The sequence below is a fragment of the Hyperolius riggenbachi genome, chromosome 2 (genome assembly GCF_040937935.1).
Source record: "Hyperolius riggenbachi isolate aHypRig1 chromosome 2, aHypRig1.pri, whole genome shotgun sequence".
In the NCBI taxonomy this organism is placed as follows: Eukaryota; Metazoa; Chordata; class Amphibia; order Anura; family Hyperoliidae; genus Hyperolius; species Hyperolius riggenbachi.
In genome coordinates, this window is record NC_090647.1 from 287,756,533 (window position 1) to 287,782,212 (window position 25,680).

The following is a 25,680-nucleotide window of genomic DNA, read 5'->3' on the forward strand; positions in this document are numbered from 1 at the left end:
CTGGAGTTGCTTGGGGATCTCTGCAAATGAGTAAATCAGACCCATTGATTCTCAACACGAGAGCAGCCCTATTTAGTGTAGCATGCCAATGGTAGAGGTGCTGATCGGTATTCACAATGACCAATAGGGTGTATAGATTACATCTTTTGTACTTTATATATGGTTGTGTGCATCAGCATGCATGCTCTGACCAAACACAATAGGTAAATTACAATGAGAGGGAGGCAGACGGTCAGCAGTGTGTGCAATAGAATTAAAGGCTGGTCATGTGCCCACTTGCTGTTGCTGCTTTCCATCCTCTGAAATGTAAGTGTGTAGTAGTGCTCACTAACTATCTGGCACTCTCCTAATTTACTATTTAGTGTAGTTTTACCTCTCTGTTATATTTCTTGCTTCTCTCACCTACTGCTTTCTGTTCACAAAAACAGAAATGCAGGCGGTGATGATGGGCTGACCAATACAAGCTTCAGTTCCATATGCATAGCAAAAATAATCACACAAACTAAAGTTCTCTATTAAGGAAATATCTGATATATCATCAGCAACACTCAGTGGTATTTTCAAGTGACCCTGTCTCCATTCAGATAAGAAACCGCTAAAAAAAGTGAAAGCAGTCATTGTAAAACATGTTGGAAAAAGGCAGACTACTGGGTGGGATAAACATATTCTGCTGTCACTTTCCCTGGCTTTCTATTGTTACTGACTAAATCACAGGCCAAGTATCTTGGTCTCCAGACATTGGATTCTATCATTTGTATCAAGACATGTGCATTCAGAGGAGCAGCACAGGGCAATGAATTCCTTACATAGCAGTCAAAATAGGTTAAAAGCCAGTGTTCCAGAACTCTGACCCAATCTATCACTGGCTACCTACAGTATGTGCCCATGATTAATTCATCTCATACACGTGAGAGGTTGCTTCCTCCTTCTGTCCTTGTCAAAGGATGTCCCCTCTGAGGGTAGAAGATTTCTCACTTTAGATGCGTTTTACGAGGTTCCACATAGTGGAGGCAAATTGCACACTAAATATTATTTATTGTCTACAGCATATGCGCCTTTATTTCCAATGGTAAGAAGACACAGCTGGCTTGTTTGTCCGAGACGGTTAAATTCATTCAGCTTTTCTCTCTCTGTCTCTCCTTCTCTCTCTCTTTCTTTCTGTTCAGTGGAGGGGATATGGCTGGACTGGGGCCCATGGGGAAGATGTTCAGTGACGTGCTCCAATGGGACCCAACAAAGAAGTAGAAAGTGCAGCAACACAAGCCAAGCTGGAGCTGAGTGTAAGGGACAGCAAATGGACACTAGGGAGTGCAATAATCCGGAATGTCAAGGTAATCCAAAATTAGGGCCGAGGCCGTGTTACCGCTAAAAGCTGCCAACATGTTAGTATATCAGTTATGAATGTGCCTGAAGTTTGCTTAACTCTAGTGAGGCAGAAGTGCATTGACTTATGGCCCTCGTAGTCACTTTTAGAAGTTTAGCAGAAATACATCATTGGTAGGACGTTAGATTTGCATTACAGTCTTCAGTATAGTAATTGAACTGTGTAAGCAGCAGGCTTGTATGCTCAATAAGAGTCAGACAGTTCCTAGCTTTATTTCAACCTGCAATCATTTTATGTCAGATACTTAATCCCTTTTTAAAATTATTAACGTAATTAACAATCTGCCTTTTTCTCGCTGAAAAATAGGTAGCTCATCTCTTATTCTCTAGCCTGTTTTTTGTAAACCACTTTATAGCTTTTCCTTCTATCTTTATCTTGTTATCTTTTTTTTTTCTACTCTCATAATCTAACATTAACTGCTCTCTTATCATTCATCTTGTGCCTTCCGCTCTCTCTTTCCCCTTAAACCATATTTCTTACATGTTCATCCAGTTCCCTCTTGTGTCTTTCTATTGTTGTTTTGCTTCTGAAAAGCCATCGTATTTTCAGATCAGGTCATCTCCTCCTATCCTGTTTCTTTTTTACTTTATTTTTTTTCTAGTCTTGTGGTCCAACTCTGCTTTTCAGTACTGTGTAGAGCAGTAGCATCAATCTGGGTCAGTAATGCTAGTTTAGGTCTATATGATATTCATGAGGCTACTACAGGTACAGAGCACTTGCAGTATCTTTCAGAGTGCTCTTATTGTGGCGTCATGCCCATGACTCCAATCTCTAGCAGATTTACTGGCAAATGCCAACAACCAATAGAGTAGCGTATTATTTTTTCATATAGTAATAGATGCCTGTACAGTAACCACGCCAGTTGGGCACACACTTCTGGGATTTTCTTCTGCATGAAGTTATAAATAGATTCTGCATTCTCTGTCTATAGTCCCCAAAGGAAAGACAGCTAATTCTGGACACTACTATAGAGCATATCTAAACTTATACAAGCATAACGAACATACCATAGAGTAAAAATGGAACATAAAAGGTTTATCTTAGCCATCACGTATCATCAAAGTTAGGTAGAGCTGAATGTTAAGATTTGAGTTACACTCTCCAAATGTACAGCTTTCTGTGTGCTCCTACTTTCACCCACATTTCAAATCATTCAACTCTCTTTAAGCAGATCTATGGCCAAAGTTTTTATTTTAATCTAGGTCTGGATACTGTGAGGAAGGTTTAAGATTACTGTTTAGCTTATATTGCTGTCTACATCCTTGTTGAATAAATTTCCCTTCACTTGTTGTGTCAATGGTAACAGGAAGTGAGTGACTATTTTTAAACAATAACACCAGCATCAATGAGTGACTGGTAAACCTTATAACTTTCTCATGATGCCATAGAAAAGTGTTTTTTTTATTGCTGTTAATACTGCCATTGGCAATATTCATTCACTTCCTGACAAGTCATTGACAACAGGTAACTTCTTTAACCCATTAGCAGGTTCAATAGAGTTATTTCACTTGAGATAAGTAGATAAGTGCACTGCCTTTGACCTCAGTCGGCAGGACTCGTTGTGTTGTAGATTCTTGGAATGCTTTGATCTCCTTCTCTACTAGCAGAAAATATAGAAACTGAAAGCAAAAGTCCTCTGTTATTGTTTCACACGACCACTTAGTGACAAGTGGCCTTAAATACACATTACAGAAGTACTAATGAGAAGCAAGGAAATATAACAAGTAAGCAATAAAAAATGTGCTAAAATAAATTGGCATGGAGAGCTTGCAAGCCTCTAAATAAATTGGTAGTGAAAGACAGCAAAAAAATACCTTACAGAGGATCTAGTCCTTTATCACTCTATCCAAGCTAGAGTTCTACTTTATTTTCATTATTAAATTCACATTTTTATTTATTTTGGCATTATTACCTAATCCTTTGCTTCTTCACTTTACACATGACATTTATTTTCAATTCAGTTCAGTTTTAAGTTAAAGCCTGCCTTTTTCCTGATTTTTGTTTTTATTTGTCTTCGTTTTGCACATTTTACTACTTTCTCTATTTTCTACCCTATTGCCCTTTCTAACTTTCCTGTGCCATATCCTCTCTTGAAATCCTTCTTGATCCTGCTCCTCTTTACACTTTCCTCTGCTTCCTGCCCCTCACACTCTCTAGCTGATGGAAAATGGGGCCCGTGGAATCATTGGAGCTTGTGCTCCAAAACATGTGACAGTGGCTGGCAGCGTCGCTACCGGATGTGTCAGGGAACAGGATTGCAAGGATACCCGTGCGAGGGCTCCGGGGACGAGGTCAGGACGTGCAATGAAAAGAAGTGCCCAGGTATCCAATCACTGCATCTGCTGTATGTGCTAAGCAGACATGCCCATTATGCAGACTTCAGGGCTTGCTTCACGCACACAACATCACACACTCTCAGACAAGTCCATATGTATCAGAATAGCAAAAGCAATCATGTGCAGAAATCCCCAGCAACCATTCCAATATTGTACTGTATTTTGGCAATACTTTATTCCTTGCTCCTTGGAAGCACAGACCAGCTCTTTGGACATACTACAAAAGCCTTATTGTGAGTAGAATTGAGGGAATACGGCCATTTTTGCTGTGTCAACATTTTTGCAAATATGAGAATTTTTTAGTAACACATATTTAATTTTGATGAAACTGTGAATTCTTCTGAAAACATGCTACCTCAATAAGGCATTATAAAATGTACCACCATTTTGTATTTTATTTTTTATGAAAAATTGGCAAAACTGTTTTTTGTAGGGAAAGGTCACATGAGAAATGTTGTAAATTACAGCTATTACTAATTACAAATCTACAAAACATTATGAAGAAACGATTATATTGTGATCAATGCTGGTACCCTGAGTGAAAGCAGAATGACTGGCATGAGTAGCCGATAGCATTGAGTTACTGGTACTCTGTTTGGGCACCATAGTCTCACCAGGCACCTGCCACGGAAATGATGTGGCCCTGTGGTAATTTTTCAGCTACAGGAGTAAATATAAAGCACTGGACACTGAAGCAGAAAAAAACAGGTGAAAAGGTGAGTAGTGGTTAGGGCTATTGATTAGGGTTAGGCAAAGCTGCAAAGGTTTAGGAAAAGGGGGAAGTTAATGTGTTAGCTATTACATTTATATTATAAAGGTTAGGCATCAGGATGAGGTTACTATTCAGGGTAGAAGCTGGATATAGTATTCAGGATAGAGTGTTAGGGGTAGGGGGTCATAATTAGGCATTAGAAAAGGGTTAGTGTTGGGTGGGAAGTTACGGTTCGGTGTAATGCCTGGTACACACCATGCAATTTCCCATCAGATAGATTGGTCAATAGATAATTTCTGACAGATCCGTCGGATTTCCGATCGTTTTTCCTTCCTGTCGGAAATTATTCGACCCATCTATCTGATGGGAAAGTGCATTGTGTGTACCAGGCTTTAGGAAGAGGATTTATCATTAGGGGGCTGGCTACAGTTAAACAATCAACAGGGGACTAGAGCTAGCCACAGATAACAGCACTGCAAACCCAGAACAACAGCAGATGTATTGTTGGTACTTATCAGGTGCTCAATCTTTTTTCTCTTGTTTATGCAGAATGGATACAAAGACTGACGTTGTGCTTGAAACCGTTTTCTATATTTATTGAGTTGTCACCCATGGTCATTTAATTCATTATTTTCTCCAGTTTTGTGCAGTTACCCATGGCAACCAATGATAAATCAGCTGGGTTTGCATAACCATGCCGGTAAAATACGTTTCCAGATAGGTTGCTGTGGATTGCTGTCTGTTGCTGTTTTAAATACTGTAGTATCCAACATTCCCTATTCATAACTAAAATAATATAAATGTTGTTTTTTTGAAATTGTACACTAGTAGTTACAAAACTTCCAGCATGGGCTATTAAATATGAACTGCCACAAAATCTCCTTTGTGCACCTTCTACTCTCCCCAGTCTTGCTTTGACTCTGTCCTGACTGCACCTTCTGTCCGCCATCTCTCTCTCTCTCTCTCTCTGCACTTGTACGCATCCGCTGTTCTCTCTGCATCAGGTCTTTTGCACTTTTCTTTTTGTTCTCTGCACTTTCTTTCTGTCCTTGTTTCTTTATTCTTCTGTTGTGCTCCTTTCATCCTCTCAGCATGCCTTCTTTCTCTCCGTGGGCTCTTGCTGACAGGCTAGTGAGTGTACAATAAGGGAATAGTAATGAGTGTTCGTGTTTCCGAGAAAGGTCACGGTGTGCTATTTATACATATTAAACCGTGTATTCTGAGGTTACCATAGGAAGGCCAGAATGATCTATACATCACATCCCTGTGCGAAACACAAGGTATATAATATGACTAGAAACTGTGAGATCTTCCCTTTCAGGCTAACGATAGCTGTAAAATCACATTGGGGTGGGTTGGCAGCCTCTAGCTGGCTTTGTATTGGGTTATTTCATGTTGCTGCATCCTTTCCTCACAGCATTACATGAGATGTGCAAAGATGAATATGTCATGTCCATGACCTGGAAGAAAGCAGCCGCGGGCGAAGTTGTTTACAACAAATGTCCTCCGAATGCCACAGGTCAGTTTCACTTGATCATAAGCTGTCTCTTTTATTATCTCTTTGCCTATTAACCTCAAGTCTTTATGACTATTTTTTTTAACCATGTTTTCATTCCTGTTACATTATCCATTCCTCATTAATTCTTCAGCTTTCTTCATTCACTGTTTCAAAGTGTAAGTTTATTTTCTCTTTGTATATTTGTTTTGCTTATCATTATTCTTTGCTATTTTTGTTATATTTTGATCTCTTCTCTGTCTCACACTTTAGTTTTTGTGTTCTTGCAGGTTCGGCAAGCCGGCGCTGTCTGCTGAATCCCCAGGGGAATGCCTACTGGAGTCCTCCAAGTTTTGCGCGTTGCATTTCCCATGACTACAAATACCTTCACATTGCAGTAATTACAAAGTTTCTTTCTTACTCCTTTGCTTACTGTGTTACTTTGTGTTTATAAGGTTACTTTAAGATTCTCTACAGCAGTCTATCATGACTATTGTTGTTTGGTTTTGGCTTATGGAATGCACCCTGTTGCATTCACGTTGTTGTAGGTAGGATGATGGGTTGTTGTCTTCCCATGACACTTACAGTGTTAGGAAATCTCTTTGGGGCCATTATTAAAATCACTTTTTTCCCTATGTTTTCTCCTAATTGATATTTTAACACCTTGACAATAAAATGCCCTTTAAGCAATCAGCAAGCAAGAAATTACTCAGAACAATTTTGACAGTGCTTTTTATCCACTTTTTGGAACTTTTTCAATTGCAGGAGGCTGAAAAGTTATCAGGAGATAAAACATTATCACCTAGGGAGAAAACTTGGGAGAAAAAGTGGATTGAATAGTCCTTTTTCTCCTAAGTTTTCTCCTATGGGATCATTTTTCATCTTCTGTTTAAAATAAGTATCCAGCACTCTGCAATTGAAAAAGTATCAAAAAGTATAAGAAAATGAACTGTCAACAACTCTCAACATTATTATTACTATTGCCTTGCTTCCTGGTGGCTTAAAGGCATTTTATTAATAGGGTCTGCAAATATCAATTAGGAGAAAAAGTGAATTTAATAAGGGCCTGGGGCCCATATGCAATTCAGTTTTTCTCATTGGTTTTATCCTTGGTGATATTTTCGAAAATTGTCAATAAAATGCCTTTTAAAGAAAACCTGTAACATCAAAAAGTTCCACTGGGGGGTACTCACTTTGGGAGGGGGAAGCCTCAGGGTCCCAACGAGGCTTCCCACTCCGTCCTCCGTCCCTTGGGGGTCTCGCTGCAGCCCTCTGAACAGCGGCGATGTAAATATTTACCTTCCCGGCTCCTGTGCAGGCGCTGTGGCGGCTCTCTGCTCCGAAATAGGCTGAAATACCCAATCGCCGTCGGGTCTGCTCTACTGTGTAGGCGCAAGTCTCCGGCGCCTGCGCAGTACAGCGGACCCGACTGAGATTGGGTATTTCCGTCTACTTTGGAGCCGAAAGCTGCAACAGCGCCCCCGCTGGAGCCTGAAAAGGTAAATATTGAACAAGCTGACGGATTTGTCGGGCCGCTGTTCGGAGGGCTGCAGCGAGACTCCTGTGGCACAGAGGACAGCGTGGGAAGCCTCACTGGGACCCTGAGGCTTCACCCTCCCGAGGTGAGTACCCCCCAGGGGAACTTTTTGATGTTACAGTGTCTCTTTAAATCACCAGCAAACAAGAAAATACTCATTCTGATAGTACTTTTTCAACTACTTTTTGTAACTTTTGAAATTGTCAAATGCTGAAAAAAATATTAAACAAAAGATTAAAGATTATCTCCTAGGAGAAAGCTGAGGAGAAAATGTTCATTGCATATGGACGTGAGGCCCTTATTCAATTCACTTTTTCTCCTGAGTGTTCTCGTAGGAGATCATTTTTCATCTTTTATTCAGAATTACTTTTCAGGACTTTGCATTGCATTGAAAAGTTCCAAAAAATAAGTAGAAAAGTACCTTCAAAACTATTTTAAGTTATTTTCTTGTTTGCTGGTGATTTAAAAGGCATTTTATTGCCAAGTTTGAAAACATCACTTAGGAGAAAACTTGGTAGAAAAAGTTAATTGGATATGGGCCTGGGTGTCTTCTCCATACGTAACCAATTTGACATGTGTACTTTGTCTAATGTGCACAGTGAGACGCAGAGGTCTGGTCTCTTTCTTCCAATGAACCTGCAGTTGGGGTTGTTCCAGAAATGTTGTCGTTTCATGTAGGCTGTGGCATTCAAACCAAGGCATTTATATTTCTTGCCATTTTGTGATTGTATGGCTGTTTCATAGATAGTTTTTAAAGCATATTTTAAGAACTCTATTGATTTACTTTTGTAACTCATATATGTATATATAGTAGTTAGATTTTTTTTTCTATGCCTTCTATATGTATGGATTTATACAAAAGCACTATATGTTGTCCAGTATAGTTTCTAGTGCAGGCATGGGCAAACTTGGCCCTCCAGCTTTTAAGGAACTACAAGTCCCACAATGCATTGCAGGAGTCTGACAGCCACAGTCATGACTTATAAAGGCAAATGCATTGTGGGACTTGTAGTTTCATAACAACTGGAGGGCCGAGTTTGCCCATGCCTGTTCTAGTGCCATTACTTGAATCTGATGTTTTAGGATGCTGAAGTACATTTCAGTGTTACATTGTGGGCAGTGATGCATCTGGTACAGCTGATAGTGTAAACATACAGTATGTAGCAATGGCCTTGCCTTATTTAGATGGAAAAAGTGGCAGCTTTTTGTTTACAGAGTTTTCTAGCACGTGTTTTTATTGTTTACTTCATGTCTTTATGCATACTGTACTATACTTGAACTTTGTGGTGTAACTTTTTTGTATTACCCTCAAAAGTGCACAAGGGGGTTAATTCAGAGTTGACATGCCTTATCAGAGTTAACATGTCTTATCAGAGTTAACGTGCCTGATCAGAGTTAGCGTGCTTTATCAGAGTGGCAGTGATTGGACCGGCATAGGCTCAGGGCAGGACGCGTGGAGCTCTCGTCATTGCTAATTAGCAGGCATAACTTTGTAGCGCTCGCTATGCTACTCTGAATATAATACAACAATGTGAGTATACTAGCCTTTGAGGAATGGTGTTAGTCACCTCTGCCCTATATATACTTCATATTTTTTCATCATATACACTGCACTCTATTATATGCACATGCCATGCTATTCTATTAAGTAGACTCTGTACAATTCACTGAGACCCCCTGTTAAACATGCATGATGCTAGTGGCACCACAAGTCCTCTGTAGTGGCACCCTTTGCAGTACATATATGTTTGTGCATAAAGTAACAGCTGTTTGCCTTCATCTGCCACACAAAGTATTATTTCAATATACTGCAACTCTCTTCTCTACCTGCACCACTTGTCACATGACTGCAGAATGCCTGTCACTGTTTTTTTCTGAAGCATTAACATGAAGCTCCCTCCTCCAACCCATAGGTGAGGAGTGTGATGTTATTACAGAAACTGATTTTTTTATTTTCTCATAGCCTATGCCATCTTTATATGGAGGAAACAATTATTTTCTTAAGATCCTCAAAGAGTTCTCTACCATGAGATGCCATGTTGAACTTCTCACATTTGTTACCAGCATTTTAGACATCAATGGCTGTGTTGTCAGTTATTTTGATGGGACAGAAAATGTCCTCTGGTATCTGACCCTTCCTCAGATTTCAGACTCATGTATAACTTCAATATATTTATTTATGAGCATTTATTATTCCATTATCCTAAAGCCTGCGGTGCTATTTGCAACTCTTTCCCCGACTCTACTCACATTCCACCCTGATCTGCTTTCCCATATTTTTAAACATATACTTCCAGCTACTGTTTGATTATTTTCGGTATTTTCCCAGGAATGCAACATGTTATATAATGCCTTACTGTACACATCCTGGATATATGCAGACATCATTGCTCACTGGCACATTCATGGTGGTTTACAGCACCTAAAACGGTAGCATTGACACCATTATTCACCCCAAAGAGGAATTGTCTGTATTGTGTATCATACTTTGTGATCATTCTTATTCATCTATGTTATTGTATGTATGTACCATTTTACAGTAGTTTATTCTTAGGTCACTCTTAATAAGAGCAATGCTAAGGGGGAAAAAAGAAACTAACAATTCCTTTCTTTTTTATACTTGTATCACCTTTTTTATTTTTACCTTAATTGGTTAGTTTTGATCAGACGCCTTCTTGAGTTCTACAACTCTTTTTGTTGCAGAGAATTCTGCATTTTAAAATGACGCAAAAGAAAGACACAGGTATTTTTATGTACCAGCGGTAGGCCACAGCAGCTACCCCTCTCCCCCTGCCCCAATGCACCCACAGACACGTCCAGCTCGCTGTCCAAAGTATATGCACACAGGGGGATCTTGCTTGCTTGGCAGTTGGAATAAGTTGTTATTTCCCACAATGCAATGAGGTTCACAGAAAGCAAACTGTCAAGTCTGGAAGCACGGACACAGCAATACAGGAGGATGCAGAGACACAGGGGTTTTATTATGTAGTATAATGCACTTACTCCAACTGGCTCAACTGTTGCCTGAAGTAAGTTGACTTTGTGAACATATAAAGCGATAACAAATTTTTAATATAATTTTACATTATTAGCAACAACACAGCAGCAACAACACAGACTACTAGGAAGGCAAGAATTCCATAACAGTAATAAGAAAAATTAGCTGCACAAAATAATTCTGTGATATTTATGACATTGTATTGCTTACCTTGCATTCCAGGAGACCCTCACAGTCTATACTGTATATCAACACATTTAAAAATACACTTTTGCACTATCCTCCTGAGGAAAATGCTGAGACACACATTATTCCAGGATTTATATTGTGTTATAGAATTCCCCCAATATATTTTATACTGTAGTAAACCTCCTATTGTTCATAATTTGGCAATCCATCCCTCCACTTAGGCACCAGTACTACAATGTGGCCACCACTAGGCATGAGCACATGGATGTTGTGGAACTCCACCTTTGACATCAGAATTTTCCAAATCCAAGTTGGGATTTGGACAATTATGAAAGTTTGAGGAAGATAAAAATCTAAAATTCTAAGCAAAAAAGTGAAAATTTGAAGAAAGTTTTGCAATGCAAACTTGGAACTCACGAAATCTGGAATTTGTTTGGAATTCTGTGCAAAATGTTGTAATTTTGTTGGATTCAGGATTTGGCTATACTAAACAGAGGCCTTACAAACTTGTTCTGAGGTGGGTTCTGGACCTTTGTTCCATCCAGGAAATAAATCACCTCAGCTACTAATAATGGAGTGCTTATGGAGAGCAGAAAGGACAAAGCCTCAATTCTTTGCAAGTCCAGGATTTGTAGCGGTTCACTGGTCACATTGCAATGGATTTGGATCAGGCATGTCTTTACAGTTTCACTCTTTCACGCAAAACATCTACATTTTCATGTGAAAGCATTTTACTCATGCCTAGATTCAGATTATGCAGTTACGCCATTCTTGTCCTTCACAAACTAGAGCTATGTTCAAGAAGACAGACATTTCTCTGTTTTGTATTATCAAGTCAGCATGACAAGAAAGGTGTTTGTTAGGTTACAGACAACTGCGCTGAGTTTTGTTCTTCACCTCAACTTATCAAGATATCCTAATATCCAAAGGCAGACAGCTTTCACATGTGGTACATGAAAACTAGGCAAAAAGGCTTTTTGCCTAGTTTTACATCATGTTGTCTTATAGGACACTTAAAGTGAGAGACGTATATAGGCCTCCTTATGTATTTCCTTTAAAACAATGCACATTGTCTGGCTGTCCTGTAGGTCATCTGTCTCTAATACTTTTAGCCATACGCCCTGAACAAGCATGCAGTTCAGATGTTTGACTCAAGGTTGACTGGATTTGCTGTACGCTTGTTTCAGGTGTAATTCAGACACTACAAATGCATTAACCACTTGATGACCCACCCTTTACCCCCCCTTAGGGACCAGCTGGTTTTAGTGATCTGTGCTGGGTGGGCTCTGTAGCCCCCAGCACAGATCAGGGTGCAGGCAGAGCAACCAGATCGCCCCCCTCCCCCCCCTATGGGGATGATGTGCAGGGGGGGTCTGATCGCTCCTGCCTGCCTGAGGTTTGCGGGGGGGGCACCTCAAAGCCCCCCTCCGCAGTGAAATTCCCCCCCTCCCTCTCCTACCTTTCCCCCCTGGTGATCCGGGCTGCACAGGACGCTATCCGTCCTGTGCAGCCAGTGACAGGCTGTCCCCTGTCACATGGCGGCGATCCCCAGCCGCTGATTGGCCGGGGATCGCCGATCTGCCTTACAATGTAAACAAAGGAGACATATGTATCCTACGTTTACACTTAGTCTGCGAGCCGCAATCAGCGGCTCGCAGGCTATTCACGGAGACCCGCTCCGTGATCTAACAGGAAACTTTCCTGATTAATTAGGGAGTCACCTGGGGACGCAGATGTGCGTCGCTGGTCCTCCAGCTACCACTTTGCCGCCGCACGGTATGAGTGTGCGGTCGGCAAGTGGTTAAAGATCAGCAGGACGCCAGGTAACTGTATTGTTTAACCACTTCTTGCAAAATCGATGTTTATTAACTTCCTAACTGTGCAGTAATTATTGCAAATAGGACATTAAATAAACATCCATTTGGCATGCAAGTTGTGGCTTGTCCATTTTAACCCCTCAATAAATGCGGTAAAGTGGTTAAAGTGACACTGAAGCATAAAAAAAAAACTTTTGATATAATGAATTATATGTGTAGTACAGATAATTAATATAACATTAGTGGCAAAGAAATTGTTTCCAGTACAGGAAGAGTTAAGAAACTTCACGTGTTATCTATGGAAAAGAGCTTCTCTGAGCTCTCTGACTCAGCTTGGGTCGGCTACGGTGCTATTTTCTGAAGCACTTATACATCAAAGATAAAGTGAAAAACAGCTTCAGACAATATTTTACTGCAGGGAAGGTCAAAGAGTCATTAGCTTTGCTTTGTTTCATAGTTTACAATACAGAGTGTGGTTTGTAAATTGCAAATATGACCGAATTATGCAATGTTATAATAAAAGCTATATATCTTTGCTACGAATGTTTTATTAATTATTCATACTACACATACAATTCATTTTATCATAATTTTTTTTTTTTTTTGCTTCAGTTTCACTTTAAAAGGAAATAAATATGGCAGCCTCCATACCCCTTTCACTTCAGGTGTCCTTTAAAAACTGAAAGGTGTACTTTATATAGAAGTGGCAGTTTACAAATGCAGCAACTCCTTACAGTTTTGCTTCACAGTGAACCTTTTTCTAATCTATAATGCATTTCCATCAGCACACGTATTCATGGACTTAAATACAAAAACTGGTATGTGTGGGAGACAACATGATTACTCAAGTATAAGAGATCAAATCTCAAGTTTTCATTTCATTCTCGGCTTTGTCAATCTATATTATTTATTTCCCGCTCAGCGAACATGAAATTCTTACACAAATATTGGCTCAGTCTACATCATTTCTTTTCCTCTATCACTTTAAAATAAAATCACTTCGAAAAGATCCCTTGGCTAGCCGAAAACCGAGATTTCCAAGAATCCAGCAGATGGCAGTCCTCCCACAGGAGAGATTTTCAGGCGCTTGTTCCCAGTGGTGCCAAGGGATTTAGAACCTCACACAGCTCATCAGGACGGGCGTAGCTTATTGCTGCTATTCATCAGATCATTGCTCTATCCACATTACACAAAGTGAGTGTGGTTACATGGGCGTGTGATTTTCATAGGAAGTATTCTTCAGCATTGCACAGAATTAGCAATTACTGTTCAGAGCAGGGAGCGAGTAATGTTTGCTGATGTCGCTCATTAGCCATGCAGAAAGTAAGTTACCCAACTGTCTAAGGTTATACCGTCTCCTGGAAGAGTCTCCTTCTTTAGCACTCTCTGCTTGTCAAAACTCATTCAGCGGCTCTGGCAGAATCCATGAGGAAAAAAGGCTTAATTTCAGTCAAATTGATTTTTTATGAGTTTTGCGTCTCAGAAACCAGTCTGATGAAATTTGATGAAACAAGAGAATGAAAATTCTGATCCGGAATGCTTGAATGCTGCCAAATTCCTGTTTTGATTCTGAGAATATTCCCCTAAGTTAGAAGCATCTGACAAAAGTGGATTAACATTGAATGTCCTGTCAGGTGCGTGATTGTAATATACCTGCCTTCATTTACATGGTTTTGCCTTTCCCAGTGTTTTTGTCACTTTTGTTTCAGCCTGCATTTCTTTTTCGCTATTTTCATTGAACTGTTAAAAAAGAACTCCACCATGTGTCATCATATGTCATAAAAAGGGAGGTATATGTAACTGTATAAATTACATTACCTTCTTGGCGGCGTTCGGAAGATATGAAAACCAGCTGGTTTGGACACTGTTGGCCTGATCCAATTCACTTTTTCTCCTAAGTTTTCTCCTAGGAGATAATTTTTATCTTCTGTTTAAAATAACTTTTCAGCACTCTGCAATTGAAAAGGTACCAAAAAGTAGGTGAAAAGTACTGTCAAAATGATTCTAAGGCCCATATGCAATTAACATTTTCTCCAGAGTTTTCTTCTGGGAGATAGTTTTTCATCTTCGATTTAGATTAACTTTTCAGAATTTGGAAAAAGTACCACAAAGTAGGTGAAAAAGTACTATCAAAATTATTTTGAGTATTTTTTTGCTTGCTGGTAATTTAAAAGACATTTTATTGACAAGTTTGAAAAATATTACCTAGGAGAAAACTCAGGTGAAAAAATTAATTGCATATGCCCCCCTATGTTCTAGCTTACTGGTGCTTAAAATGCATTTTATTGATTGATGTGAAAATATCCCCTAGGAGAAAACCTAGGAGAAAAAGTAACCTGAATCAGGCCCTGTGTATTAGTGGAGGTAGAATTCCATTACCCTGGAAACTTTTATTGGGAACCAAAGAGACTCATTCAGGCCTTGTTCACATTATAGGCATTTTGGTAAAATTTTAAGCACGGGCGATTTTCAAAATCACCCTGAAAGAGCTTGTGCAATGTTTCTCTATGGGAGAGTTCATATCTGAGCGGTTTGTTTGCGAACCGCTTAGAAAAGTGGTGCTTGGGCCATTTTTGAGGTGATTTGCCTCAATGGAAGGTATAGCAAAAATGCAAAATGCTCACAAAATTGCTTTGCCAAGCGATTGCATTTTTTTAAAAATACATTATATTTATTTTTTCCGGATTTATTTTCGGATCAAAAGAAGGAAGCGCTCTGCAAAAGCGCTTACAAAAACGCCCACAAAAACGAGCAAACGCGCAGAAAATCGCCGAAAAACGCTTTAAAAACGCAGGGAAAAAAAAGCCCACCGCGGACGGACACGCAAAACGAACGCAATGTGAACAAGGCCTCAGAGATGTACTGAGCAGTGGAGCCCAATAACCTGTTAATATACTGGGACTACATGACTGCCAGGCCCAGCACAGTGGAATTCATTAAGTCAGATCTGAATGCAAGCACAGAGATCAGTCTGGCAATGCTATGAAACATGATTCTTCTTTACCTGATGGCATCCACTTACAGTCTTATCCTAAATTATTTTGTCCTGACATTTATCAGTATCCTCAGTTGTTTTGCAATTCTCTCACTTGACCTCCTTGGCTGCTCTGACAACTCTTGTTCCAAATTTTGCTGTTGCCTGTTTTGGCTGCTGATGATCTACTGGCTTCTCCAAGTGTTATTTCCTCTTTACTTTCTTTGCTATAGAAACTCTATAGAACCCATGTGTTTTAACTGTGGGTCCAACACCTGCTGAGATAAGGATTAACTAAACTCCCAGGCAAAGCAGGCATTGTTTGGTGCACAGGTGCCTCTTGCATCTCCGGCTACCTATAGACCACAATATAAGTTTGTGGCTATGGGGCACTCGGGACCTGAATTTTGGTGCCACCGGCTAAGAGATTGCTGAGCGCTTGGCTATAATATATCCGAACTTAAACTTGGAGTGGCTGTCCAGCTAGCAGCAGGGGAAGTGGCGTGGTTGGCCCTCGGTTCAGCATTGACTTTGGCTACATTGTAGCTGAAGCATATAGTGACAATGGCGACGGGTGAGGTTGGTGAGAAGGAAGGGAAAGGTTATTGTTAGGAGAGGATAGAGGAAAGTTAGTGTTAGGAGTGAAGAAAAGGCTAGGAATGGAGAGGGAGGTTAGTGTTACCTGTTGGGAGGAGGTTGTGTTAGAATAGGAGAAGGTACAGTATATGATAGAGATACTGCCAAAAAAGTAACTTAACCACTTTCCCTCCCTCAGCACAAGTATCTACATCTCTGTTTAGTAAACAGGGACGTAGATACTACTGCGTGCTCTCGGTCACCGCCGCACTTGTTACCGCCGCCTAGTGTTGGGCGAACAGTGTTCGCCACTGTTCGGGTTCTGCAGAACATCACCTTGTTCGGGTGATGTTCGAGTTCGACCGAACACCTGATGGTGTTCGGCCAAACCGTTCGGCCATATGGCCGAACTAAGAGCGCATGGCCGAACGTTCGGCTAGCGCTGTGATTGGCCGAACGGGTCACATGGTTCGGACCCGAACGCGCTCTGATTGGCCGAACGGGTCACGTGGTTCGGGTAAATAAATACCCGATCCATGTCATTTCTCCGCCATTTGTCTGTGGGTTTAGCTTTGGGTAGGCAGGCAGGGTAGTTCTCTCTCCAGCCAGGCTAGCCAGGGTCCCCCCAGTCATTGTGTCGCTGCTGGGAACAGTAGTACACCGCTCACCCACACTATATAGCATTGTGTTTACTGCCACTCTGTGTACACCGCTCACCCACCACTGTATAGCATTGTGTTTACTGCCACTCTGTGTCTCTGATGGGAACAGTAGTACACCGCTCACCCGCCACTGTATAGCATTGTGCTCTGTGTCGCTGCTGGGAATAGTAGTACACCGCTCACCCACCACTGTATAGCATTGTGCTCTGTGTCGCTGCTGGGAACAGTAGTACACCGCTCACCCACCACTGTATAGCATTGTGCTCTGTGTCGCTGCTGGGAACAGTAGTACACCGCTCACCCACCACTGTATAGCATTGTGCTCTGTGTCGCTGCTGGGAATAGTAGTACACCGCTCACCCACCACTGTACAATCAATTTTCTCAAAAACTATAAGCTCTTTTTCAAATATTTTTTTTCCTCTTGTACCCACTCCCAAGGTGCACATACCCTGCAAATTTGGGGTATGTAGCATGTAAGGAAGCTTTACAAAGCACGAAAGTTCGGGTCCCCATTGACTTCCATTATGTTCGGAGTTCGGCGCGAACACCCGAACATCGCGGCCATGTTCGGCGAACGTTCGCGAACCCGAACATCCAGGTGTTTGCCCAACACTACCGCCGCCGTTCGTTAGCCGGGAGATCAATGTATGGGAACACAGTTCCAGTTTATTGATCTAAGCCCCCGTGTGAATGGCTACAGCCATCCATGAGACGGCACTGCCATTCACAAAGCCCATCCACGCAGTGCTTCTTCTTTGCGTAGTAATACTACGCATGAGAAAGTGAGCGGCGAGGTCATCTTATGGCCAAAAAGTAAAATTACAGATAATTTTTTTTTCAATAAAATACATACATTGATTATTTTAAATATTTTACATTAACCCATGACCTCCCACACTCCAAAATTGTTCCCCCAAAAATGTGGGGGTAAAAAAAAAATTACAATAAAAAAAATACATAAATAGTTACCTTAGGGACTGAACTTTTTAAATATGTTTGTCAAGAGGGTACATTACTGTTAGTTTTCAAATGATGGGCTTGTAATTAGGGATGGATGCACCTTTATTTCCAAATAACATATTAGCGGCATACATTGTACTAGGGAAAAATGCTAAATGTTGCAATAACCAGAACAAATGAGCAAATAAAAGGTGTAGCAAAAAGTACCCCCCAAAGAAAGCCTAATTGGTGGTGAAAAAACAAGATATAGATAGTTTCTTTGTGAAAAGTAGTATTAACATTATAGACAATCTAATTGAAGGAGTGCTATTGCTCTAGTGTTTTGGCAAAAAACTTTGGCAATGAAGTAGTTAAGCAATATCCGACACCAAACGGCATGCAATGGTAATGAATGTATATCTCTCAGACCCTTCTTAAAAAGAACCAGAGACAAATAAAACAATAGATTTATACATACCTGGGGCATCCTCCAGCCCCTTCAGCCTGGATCGCTCCCACACCGCCTTTCTCCGCTGCCTCTATCCGCCGGTACCGGGTCTTGCCATTTCGACCAGTCAGAGCAAGACGACGCAAGCGCAGTGTGCTCCCTCCGTACTGCGCAGGCGCTTGCATAAAGCAGGCGCTGGCGAGCCGGAGGGAGTCCCTGTGGATGCGTACAACTGGCCGTGTCCGGCGGAAGTGCCGGGATCCGGTACCGGCGAAAGAGGCAGCGGAGGATGGCGGCGTGGGAGCAATCCATGCGGATGAGGCTGGAGGAAGCCCCAGGTATGTATAAAATGTTTTTCCATTTTTCATCCTCGTTCATCTCTGGTTCCCTTTAAGGGGTCCATACACTGGTCGATTTCAGCCATCGATTGATTGATCGATTCTATAGAATCGATTCTATCAAATTCCCCATTCGATCGATTTGCGGCCGATTTTTGATCGATTTTGATCTATCTGATAGGATAGAAAATCTAGGTCGATCTGCTGCTGGCAGCAGTCGATGGCCTATAGAGTTGCATTGGATCTAATGGTCCAATAATGCATTTAGATCGATTTCCAATAGATTTCATTCTGAAATCTATTCCTAGTGTTTGGCACACATCAGAAAGATTCCTGTCAGATTGGACTTGACAGGCATCTGACAGAAATCTATCTGATGGTTGAATCTGCTGCAAATCTATAAGTGTATGTCCACCTTTAAAGTAGCCATACACTGGTCGATTTGCCATTAGATCGACCAGCTGACAGATCCCTATCTGATCGAATTTGATCAGAGAGGGATCGTATGGCTGCCTTTACTGCAGACAGATTGTGAATAGATTTCAGCCTGAAACCGATCACAATCTGTTGAGCTGCTCCTGCCGCCTGTGCCCCCCCCCCCCCCCGTAAACATTACCTGGAGCTGGCTCCCGGACGTCTTCTCCACGCTGCAACGCACCGCTCTGTTCCGGCTCCATCCCGGCGCTTCCTGTGTCACTCCATGACCAGGAAGTTCAAATAGAGCGCCCTCTATTTGAACTTCCTGGTCACGGCAGTGACACAGGAAGCGCCGGGATGGAGCCGGAACAGAGCGGTGCAGCGCAGAGAAGACGCCCGGGAGCCAGCGTCAGGTAATGTATACCTGATCGGATCGGACACCACTATCGACGCGCACCCTACCCGCGGGCGATCGAGGGTAATTTCCCGCACAGCGCGATCGACAAACCGATCCGATTTCGGGAGGAAATCGGATCGGCGGGTGCGTTTAGCGTGAACGATTGGCAGCAGATTCGATCCCAGGATCGAATCTGCTGTCGAAACGGCCGCGAATCGGGCCAGTGTATGGCCACCTTAAGTCTACTAATTATCAGAAGGATTTTTTGAAAGCCCAGGAGCACATCCCTGGACAAAGAAGTTTACATATATTATTTGTATCATTATCTCCAGCACTCCTGGACACATGTTTTCTGATGGAGGTGTGGGATCTTGTGAAACTGTGTATGGTATCTGACTTGGACATTTACATATGTGCACATGTGGACCACCATGAGTCTGGACATTTCTTAAAGGGGTTCTTTCGGGAATGAGGAAAAAAACCAAAAAGTGGTTTATGCATAAACTATTAAACATCCTTCTAAAATCGTGTAAAAAGTTATTTTAAAAAAATGAATGGTTTCATCAATACAACATGTAATGTAAACAGTGACGGATGACGGACTGGGAGGCTAATCCATTTGTTAGGGGTGTTTTTCTTTTCTTTCATTTCACAACCATAACTCCTGCCTACCTAGTTTTCAGTGGTATAAACAGTGACAGATGACGGACTGGGAGGCTAATCCATTTGTTAGGGGTGTTTTTTTTTGTCTTTCATTTCACAACCATAACTCCTGCCTACCTAGTTTTCAGTTTTTTAGAGCTGTAACAGCTGAGCTCCTCTGAGCTCCTCAGTATGTGTTTACATTGTTGTTAGGCAACCAGACGGTCTGTGCAGAGAGTTGTTTGTGCAAAGAGTCATAAGCTACTCGGAGAATCATCTACACCATATGATTCTTTGTCAGATTCAATTCAATTTGATTCGATTCATTGATTCGATTTGATTCCAACTGCCAAAAATTAAAGCAGCATCTCCTTCCAGTGTCATCACCTGTCAGCAGTAAAAATGTCACCATGTGATACATTTCAGCATGTAAATCAGGGAGAGGAAAGATTTTACAATGAGCAAAGACTGACTAAATAATCTCTACATAATTATTGTAAAAATTAAAACTCTTTTTTATTACATTATTTTCACTGGAGTTCCTCTTTAAAGGTCACATGTGTAAAGCCTGTGAAATTTTGGATATTGGTGTCACCTTGGAATAAGCAAATAAAATTTTCTCCTTGGACTATTTTAGGGACAGTTTCCAACTGGTGACCCATAGGATTTGTAGGAGCTCCACCAAAACAGTGAAACATCTCAGCATGAAAAGTATGGCGATACATTCTGAATAAAAATAGAAGCAATGACAATTTGGTTGCCAGAGTCAGTTAGCCCATCCCATTCCCAATACCTGGTAGCATTTGCAGCTTTGCTGCACCTAATGCCTTATTTCTAGTTTATACCTTTCAACGGCTACAAATCAAGGCATAAGCAGAGTGCAACAGCTTTCAACAGTCAGCAACTATATTTCTTTATAGTATAATATGCTTGCCCCAATGTCCCTTAAAAATAACCTGAAGTGATAGGAATACAGAGGCTGCCATCTTTATTCCGTTATAAACAATACCAGTTGCCTGACTGTCATAATGTGCTTTGGCATGAGTTGTTTTTGAGTCACACACCTGCAACAGGCTTGCAACCAGTAGACACAATCCAGAGTTAAAGCATCTGGGCTGCATGCTCATTATGGGACTGGGACTTAAAGTATTAGAGGCAGTACACCAGCACAGAAGCCAGGGAACTGGAATTGTTTAAAAGAGAATGAAGATGTCAGCTTCCATATTCGCCTCACTTCACATTCCCTTTAAAAAATAATTGATTGGTATCCCCTGCTATTCATAGGTACAAGGCCTCTACAGATGTGAAAAACATATATGGTTTGCATACTGTTGCATGTAATGATGGCAAAACGGCAAGATTTGAGTCGAGGTGGAATGTCTCAGACTTCTTAGTGAATGAGGACACTTAAAGCAATACAGTGATGAAAATGGGGCAAGAGCTGCTGAACTGTGAAAGACAAAGTCCCATCCCTCCATATCAGCATAAAATTTGTTTCAGTCTAAATCAACAAACTGTTGACACTTTGATTATTTGATTACAAATAATAATGGATTCCTCACCAACAGCAGAGCTGCTGAAATGACCCTTGTCCTACACAGAGGTCTGAGCAGTGGGAATGTAGATAAGACTTGACATTTGTCTGCAGGAAAGCATGCAACAATAGATCATCTCTCTTGGAACTGATGTGGTGTGTTCTTGAGATAGCCTAAATGCTTCAAGAACATCATTTCATTATACTGTCTGCTATCAGTGGGAGTCATACAGATACATTACAGCAAACCCATTATAATCATTGGCAAACTAAACAAGCAATTAAAAATACATAATGACAAATTTACTACTGTGAAAACTACATGTTAAACTGGTCAGTAGTTAAACAAGCTACTGAAGCTGAAGAGGGACTCTAATCAAGTCATTAAGCTAGGGATCACTCTTGAGTCACACGGCATCATTTTTCTGCAAACAAATCTGCGGTGTTGGCCCACAGCCAGAGACACTCCTATTTTCTGAAGCACTTAAACATCAAAGAAACAGTAAGAGGTAGCTTCTGATAATGTTTTTACTGCAGGGAAGTTGAAAGGGTCATTAGCTCTGCTCTCTTTAAAGGCTGGTTCACACTTAGCGCTTTTTCAGCGCTTTGCTGATCGCTGCGATCAGCAAAACGCTGCTACTAATGTTTCCCTATGGATACATTCACACTGCAGCGTTTGCGAATTTCAATCGGGGGCGATCATGCTGTGATTCTAGTTCAATTGCACGGGAATCACAAGTGTAAATGGCGAGATTTCAACTGCTAAATCGTGATCGCAGACCCGAACGCGATCTCCGGGAAGCGGCAGGCAAGCGCCAAATGTGAACCGGCCCTTATAGTTTAACCACTTGCCGACCGCACACTCATAACGTGCGTCGGCAAAGTGGCAGCTGCAGGACCAGCGACGCAGTACTGCGTCGCCAGCTGCAGCCTAATTAATCAGGAAGCAGCCGCTCGTACGAGCGGCTGCTTCCTGTCAATTCACGGCGGGGGGCTCCGTGAATAGCCTGCGGGCCGCCGATGGCGGCTCGCAGGCTAGATGTAAACACAAGCGGAAATAATCCGCTTTGTTTACATTTGTACGGCGCCGTAAGGCAGATCGGCGATCCCCGGCCAATCAGCGGCCGGGGATCGTCTCCATGTGACAGGGGACGTCCTGTCACTGGCTGCACAGGACGGATAGCGTCCTGTGCAGCCCCGATCCCCAAAGGAGACAGATAGGAGAGGGAGGGGGAGGATTTCGCCGCGGAGGGGGGCTTTGAGGTGCCCCCCCCGCAAAATGCCAGCCAGGAGGAGCGATCAGACCCCCCCTGCACATCATCCCCCTAGTGGGGAAAAAAGGGGGGCGATCTGATCGCTCTGAGTGCCCTTTGATCTGTGCTGGGGGCTGCACAGCCCACCCAGCACAGATCACCTAAAACAGCGCTGGTCCTTAAGGGGGGGTAAAGGGTGGGTCCTCAAGTGGTTAAAATACACATTGTGATTTGTAATTGCAAATGTAACAGAATGATGCAATTTTATAAAAAAAAAAAAAAGCGATAAAACTGAAAATAAAAATGAGACTCTTTTCTTTGTTACTAATGTTCTATTAATTATCTGTACCAAACATACTATTCATTATATCATAAGTTTTTTTTTTTTGTTTGCTTCAGTGTCACTTTAAAGGGGAACTGAAGAGAGAGGTATATGGAGGATGTCATGTTTATTTCCTTTTAATCAATACCAGTTGCCTGGCAGCCCTGCTGGTCTATTTCTCTGCAGTAGTATCTGATTAAAACCAGAAACAAGCATGCAGCTAGTCTTGTCAGATCAGACTTATAAGTCTGAACCACTGAAACACCTGATCTGCTGCATGCTTGTTCAGGGGCTATGGCTAATAGTATTAGAGGCAGAGGATCAGCAGGGCTGCCAGGCAACTGGTATTGTCTAAAAGGAAATAAACATGACAGCCTCCATATACCTCTCTCTTCAGTTCCCCTTTAAAGAGACCATGAGACGAGCAATACCCCTGCATTTATACTTACCTGGGGCTTCCTCCAGCCCCATGAGGTCCGTGGCCTTCCCTTCTGTCCTTTCCGGCCACTCCATTCCTCTCTCAGCTTGTTACCAGTCACTACCTGGGGGCAGGGCAAATAGAGGTTCAGTCATGCACATCTATAGTGTGTGCTTTTGTTTTTACTTTTTTACATTGCAAACATAGAAAAAAATCCAAGCTGAACAAATCTTTATTTTACATACCACAATCTCAGCCTGGCTTTGCATTTTAAGCTTCTTCCTTCTTGGGGCAGATCTTAAAGAGGCACCGTAGTCACATATAATAAAAGGCAGTAAATGATTAACCCCCTGCCGACCACTCCACGATTGGCGTGGGATGGCGGGGATTGCAGGAGATCACACGCATTGATGCATGCGCATCTCAGCATGAATGGCGATTGCCGCTGGGAGACTGTTAGACGGCGAAACCGCCATCTATTAACAATGTACAGCACTGCGATCTAAGGCAACGCTGTACTGGGGACAGCCGTGTGACATGGCTGTCCCCCTGGCAGGCTCAGGGGTGATCCGCTGTCATAGGCTGATGCCTATGACAGCCAATCACAGTGATTGGCTGGTGGGGGGAGGGAGGGTGGGGATAATCTAAAATAAATAAAAAAAAATACCAACATTTATTTGAAAATAAATCAAAAAAATATCTGTGTAAAAATAAACAAACATCCCAGCAGGGATGCACCCCAACCAACAGAGAGCTCTGTTTGTGGGGAGAAAAGGGGGTGGGATAACTTATGTGCTGAGTTGTGCGGCCCTGCAGCGAGGCCTTAAAGCTGCAGTGGCCTATTTAATGAAAAATGGCCTGGTCTCTGGCCTGGTCCTCAAGTGGTTAAGCATATCCATTTTACAGCAATTTTCCTGGTTTCAGTATCAGAAACACTTCCTATATCTATGTATTGCTGTATATTGAATGCAGCCCTGACCTTCCAGTGATGTTTGGCCTAGGCTCATTAGCTATACAGAATTCTTCCACCCAGATCATTCTGGGAGACCCGGTATATTTTGTACTGGCTTTTGAACTCTCAGTAAACAAACATTCCATGGAGCACACCTCACATGAAGGAGGTGGTTTTGGTGGACGGAGCTCACCGCCGGGTGCCGAAACCAGGCGCCCCATATCAACAATGTTATACCGCGTGGGGCACGTAAGGGTAATTCGGGGCTACGGTGGTTGCCGGACCCCAAATAACATCTCCCTCTGAGTTGCGACAACACTGAGGAGGAATAGTATTTAGCGTCGCCGTGGAGTTTTGCAGCAGCAGAGAGAGCCCTCACACACCAGTGACGCTACAATACGTACGCAGCTCACAGAAATAAAGTTACATAGTTACATAGTGATACATTTCAAAATGTAAATTGGGGAGTGGAAAGATTTTACAGTTCCTCTTTAAGTTAATTACACAATTTGAATTATTGTCTCCCGAAATGATTTTTAGAGATAATTCTGAGTGGAAATTTAATTAACAAGATGTATACATGCACGCTGCTCAGATCCCGCTTTAACGGTGTCTTTTATTTTATGGAGGATTACAGATTACCCAGCAAGCTCATGGTGAACAAGAACTCCTAGGAGTGTGTAAGGGGTTACAAAGTACCAAAGAGCCCTCTTATGAAAATGTTATGCAAAACAAATGTTTGCCTTCTTTAAACAGAAGGTATTTGCGATGCTTCAGATTGGACTGAGTATATTGTCTCCCACGATGCATCACTGCTGAATATGCAAATCATCATTTGTTGTCCCTATAAGCTAAACACACCTCCAGAACCGCTGAAATGCAGTGATGTGTCAGCTTGTTAATTGTGCACACTCCTAGGAGTACTGGTTCACCATGGTGTCAAGTGACTTCTTCACCATGCCGGTCAAGTGACAGACCACCTATTGGGCCAATCAGACTGCGAGGATCAGGTCCTTTAATGTGACTGGACCTGCTGGGGCTCAGGGCAAGAGGAGTGGAGCCAAGGTTAATTACTAGCATTTGCTATGCTGCAATTCAGCAGCATAGCGTGCCCAGGGTACCTCCCCGATTACGCTGCCAATAGTGCGCGTGGCTTGCAGGGACACTAAATTAAGGCCCTCTGATTCACTAGTATGCATAACAGTAGCTAACTCGTGCTGTTACGCAGTGCTAAGCTTAGTAAAACAAGCCCAAAGTGTGTATGTAATTTCAGTCCACAAGGCTAGTGATGTGTTTATGCAGTATTGGTCCTGAGGGATCTTTTCCTTTCTTTGAAGG

The 25,680-nt window shown here is 42.0% G+C and overlaps 1 protein-coding gene across 15 annotated transcripts in view; it reads left to right on the forward strand.

Moving 5' to 3' along the window:
• Positions 1-25,680, forward strand: part of ADGRB2 (adhesion G protein-coupled receptor B2) — a 751,710-nt gene that overhangs the window by 524,744 nt on the left and 201,286 nt on the right. For 13 of the 15 annotated variants that reach the window (XM_068268896.1, XM_068268901.1, XM_068268898.1 and 10 more), the window contains 4 exons: positions 1,167-1,331; positions 3,542-3,706; positions 5,850-5,951; positions 6,218-6,324. In XM_068268896.1, coding sequence (XP_068124997.1) covers positions 1,167-1,331; positions 3,542-3,706; positions 5,850-5,951; positions 6,218-6,324 — 539 coding nt within the window. The remainder of the gene's footprint in view (positions 1-1,166; positions 1,332-3,541; positions 3,707-5,849; positions 5,952-6,217; positions 6,325-25,680) is intronic. The other 2 variants (XM_068268905.1, XM_068268908.1) reach the window with 2 other exon arrangements.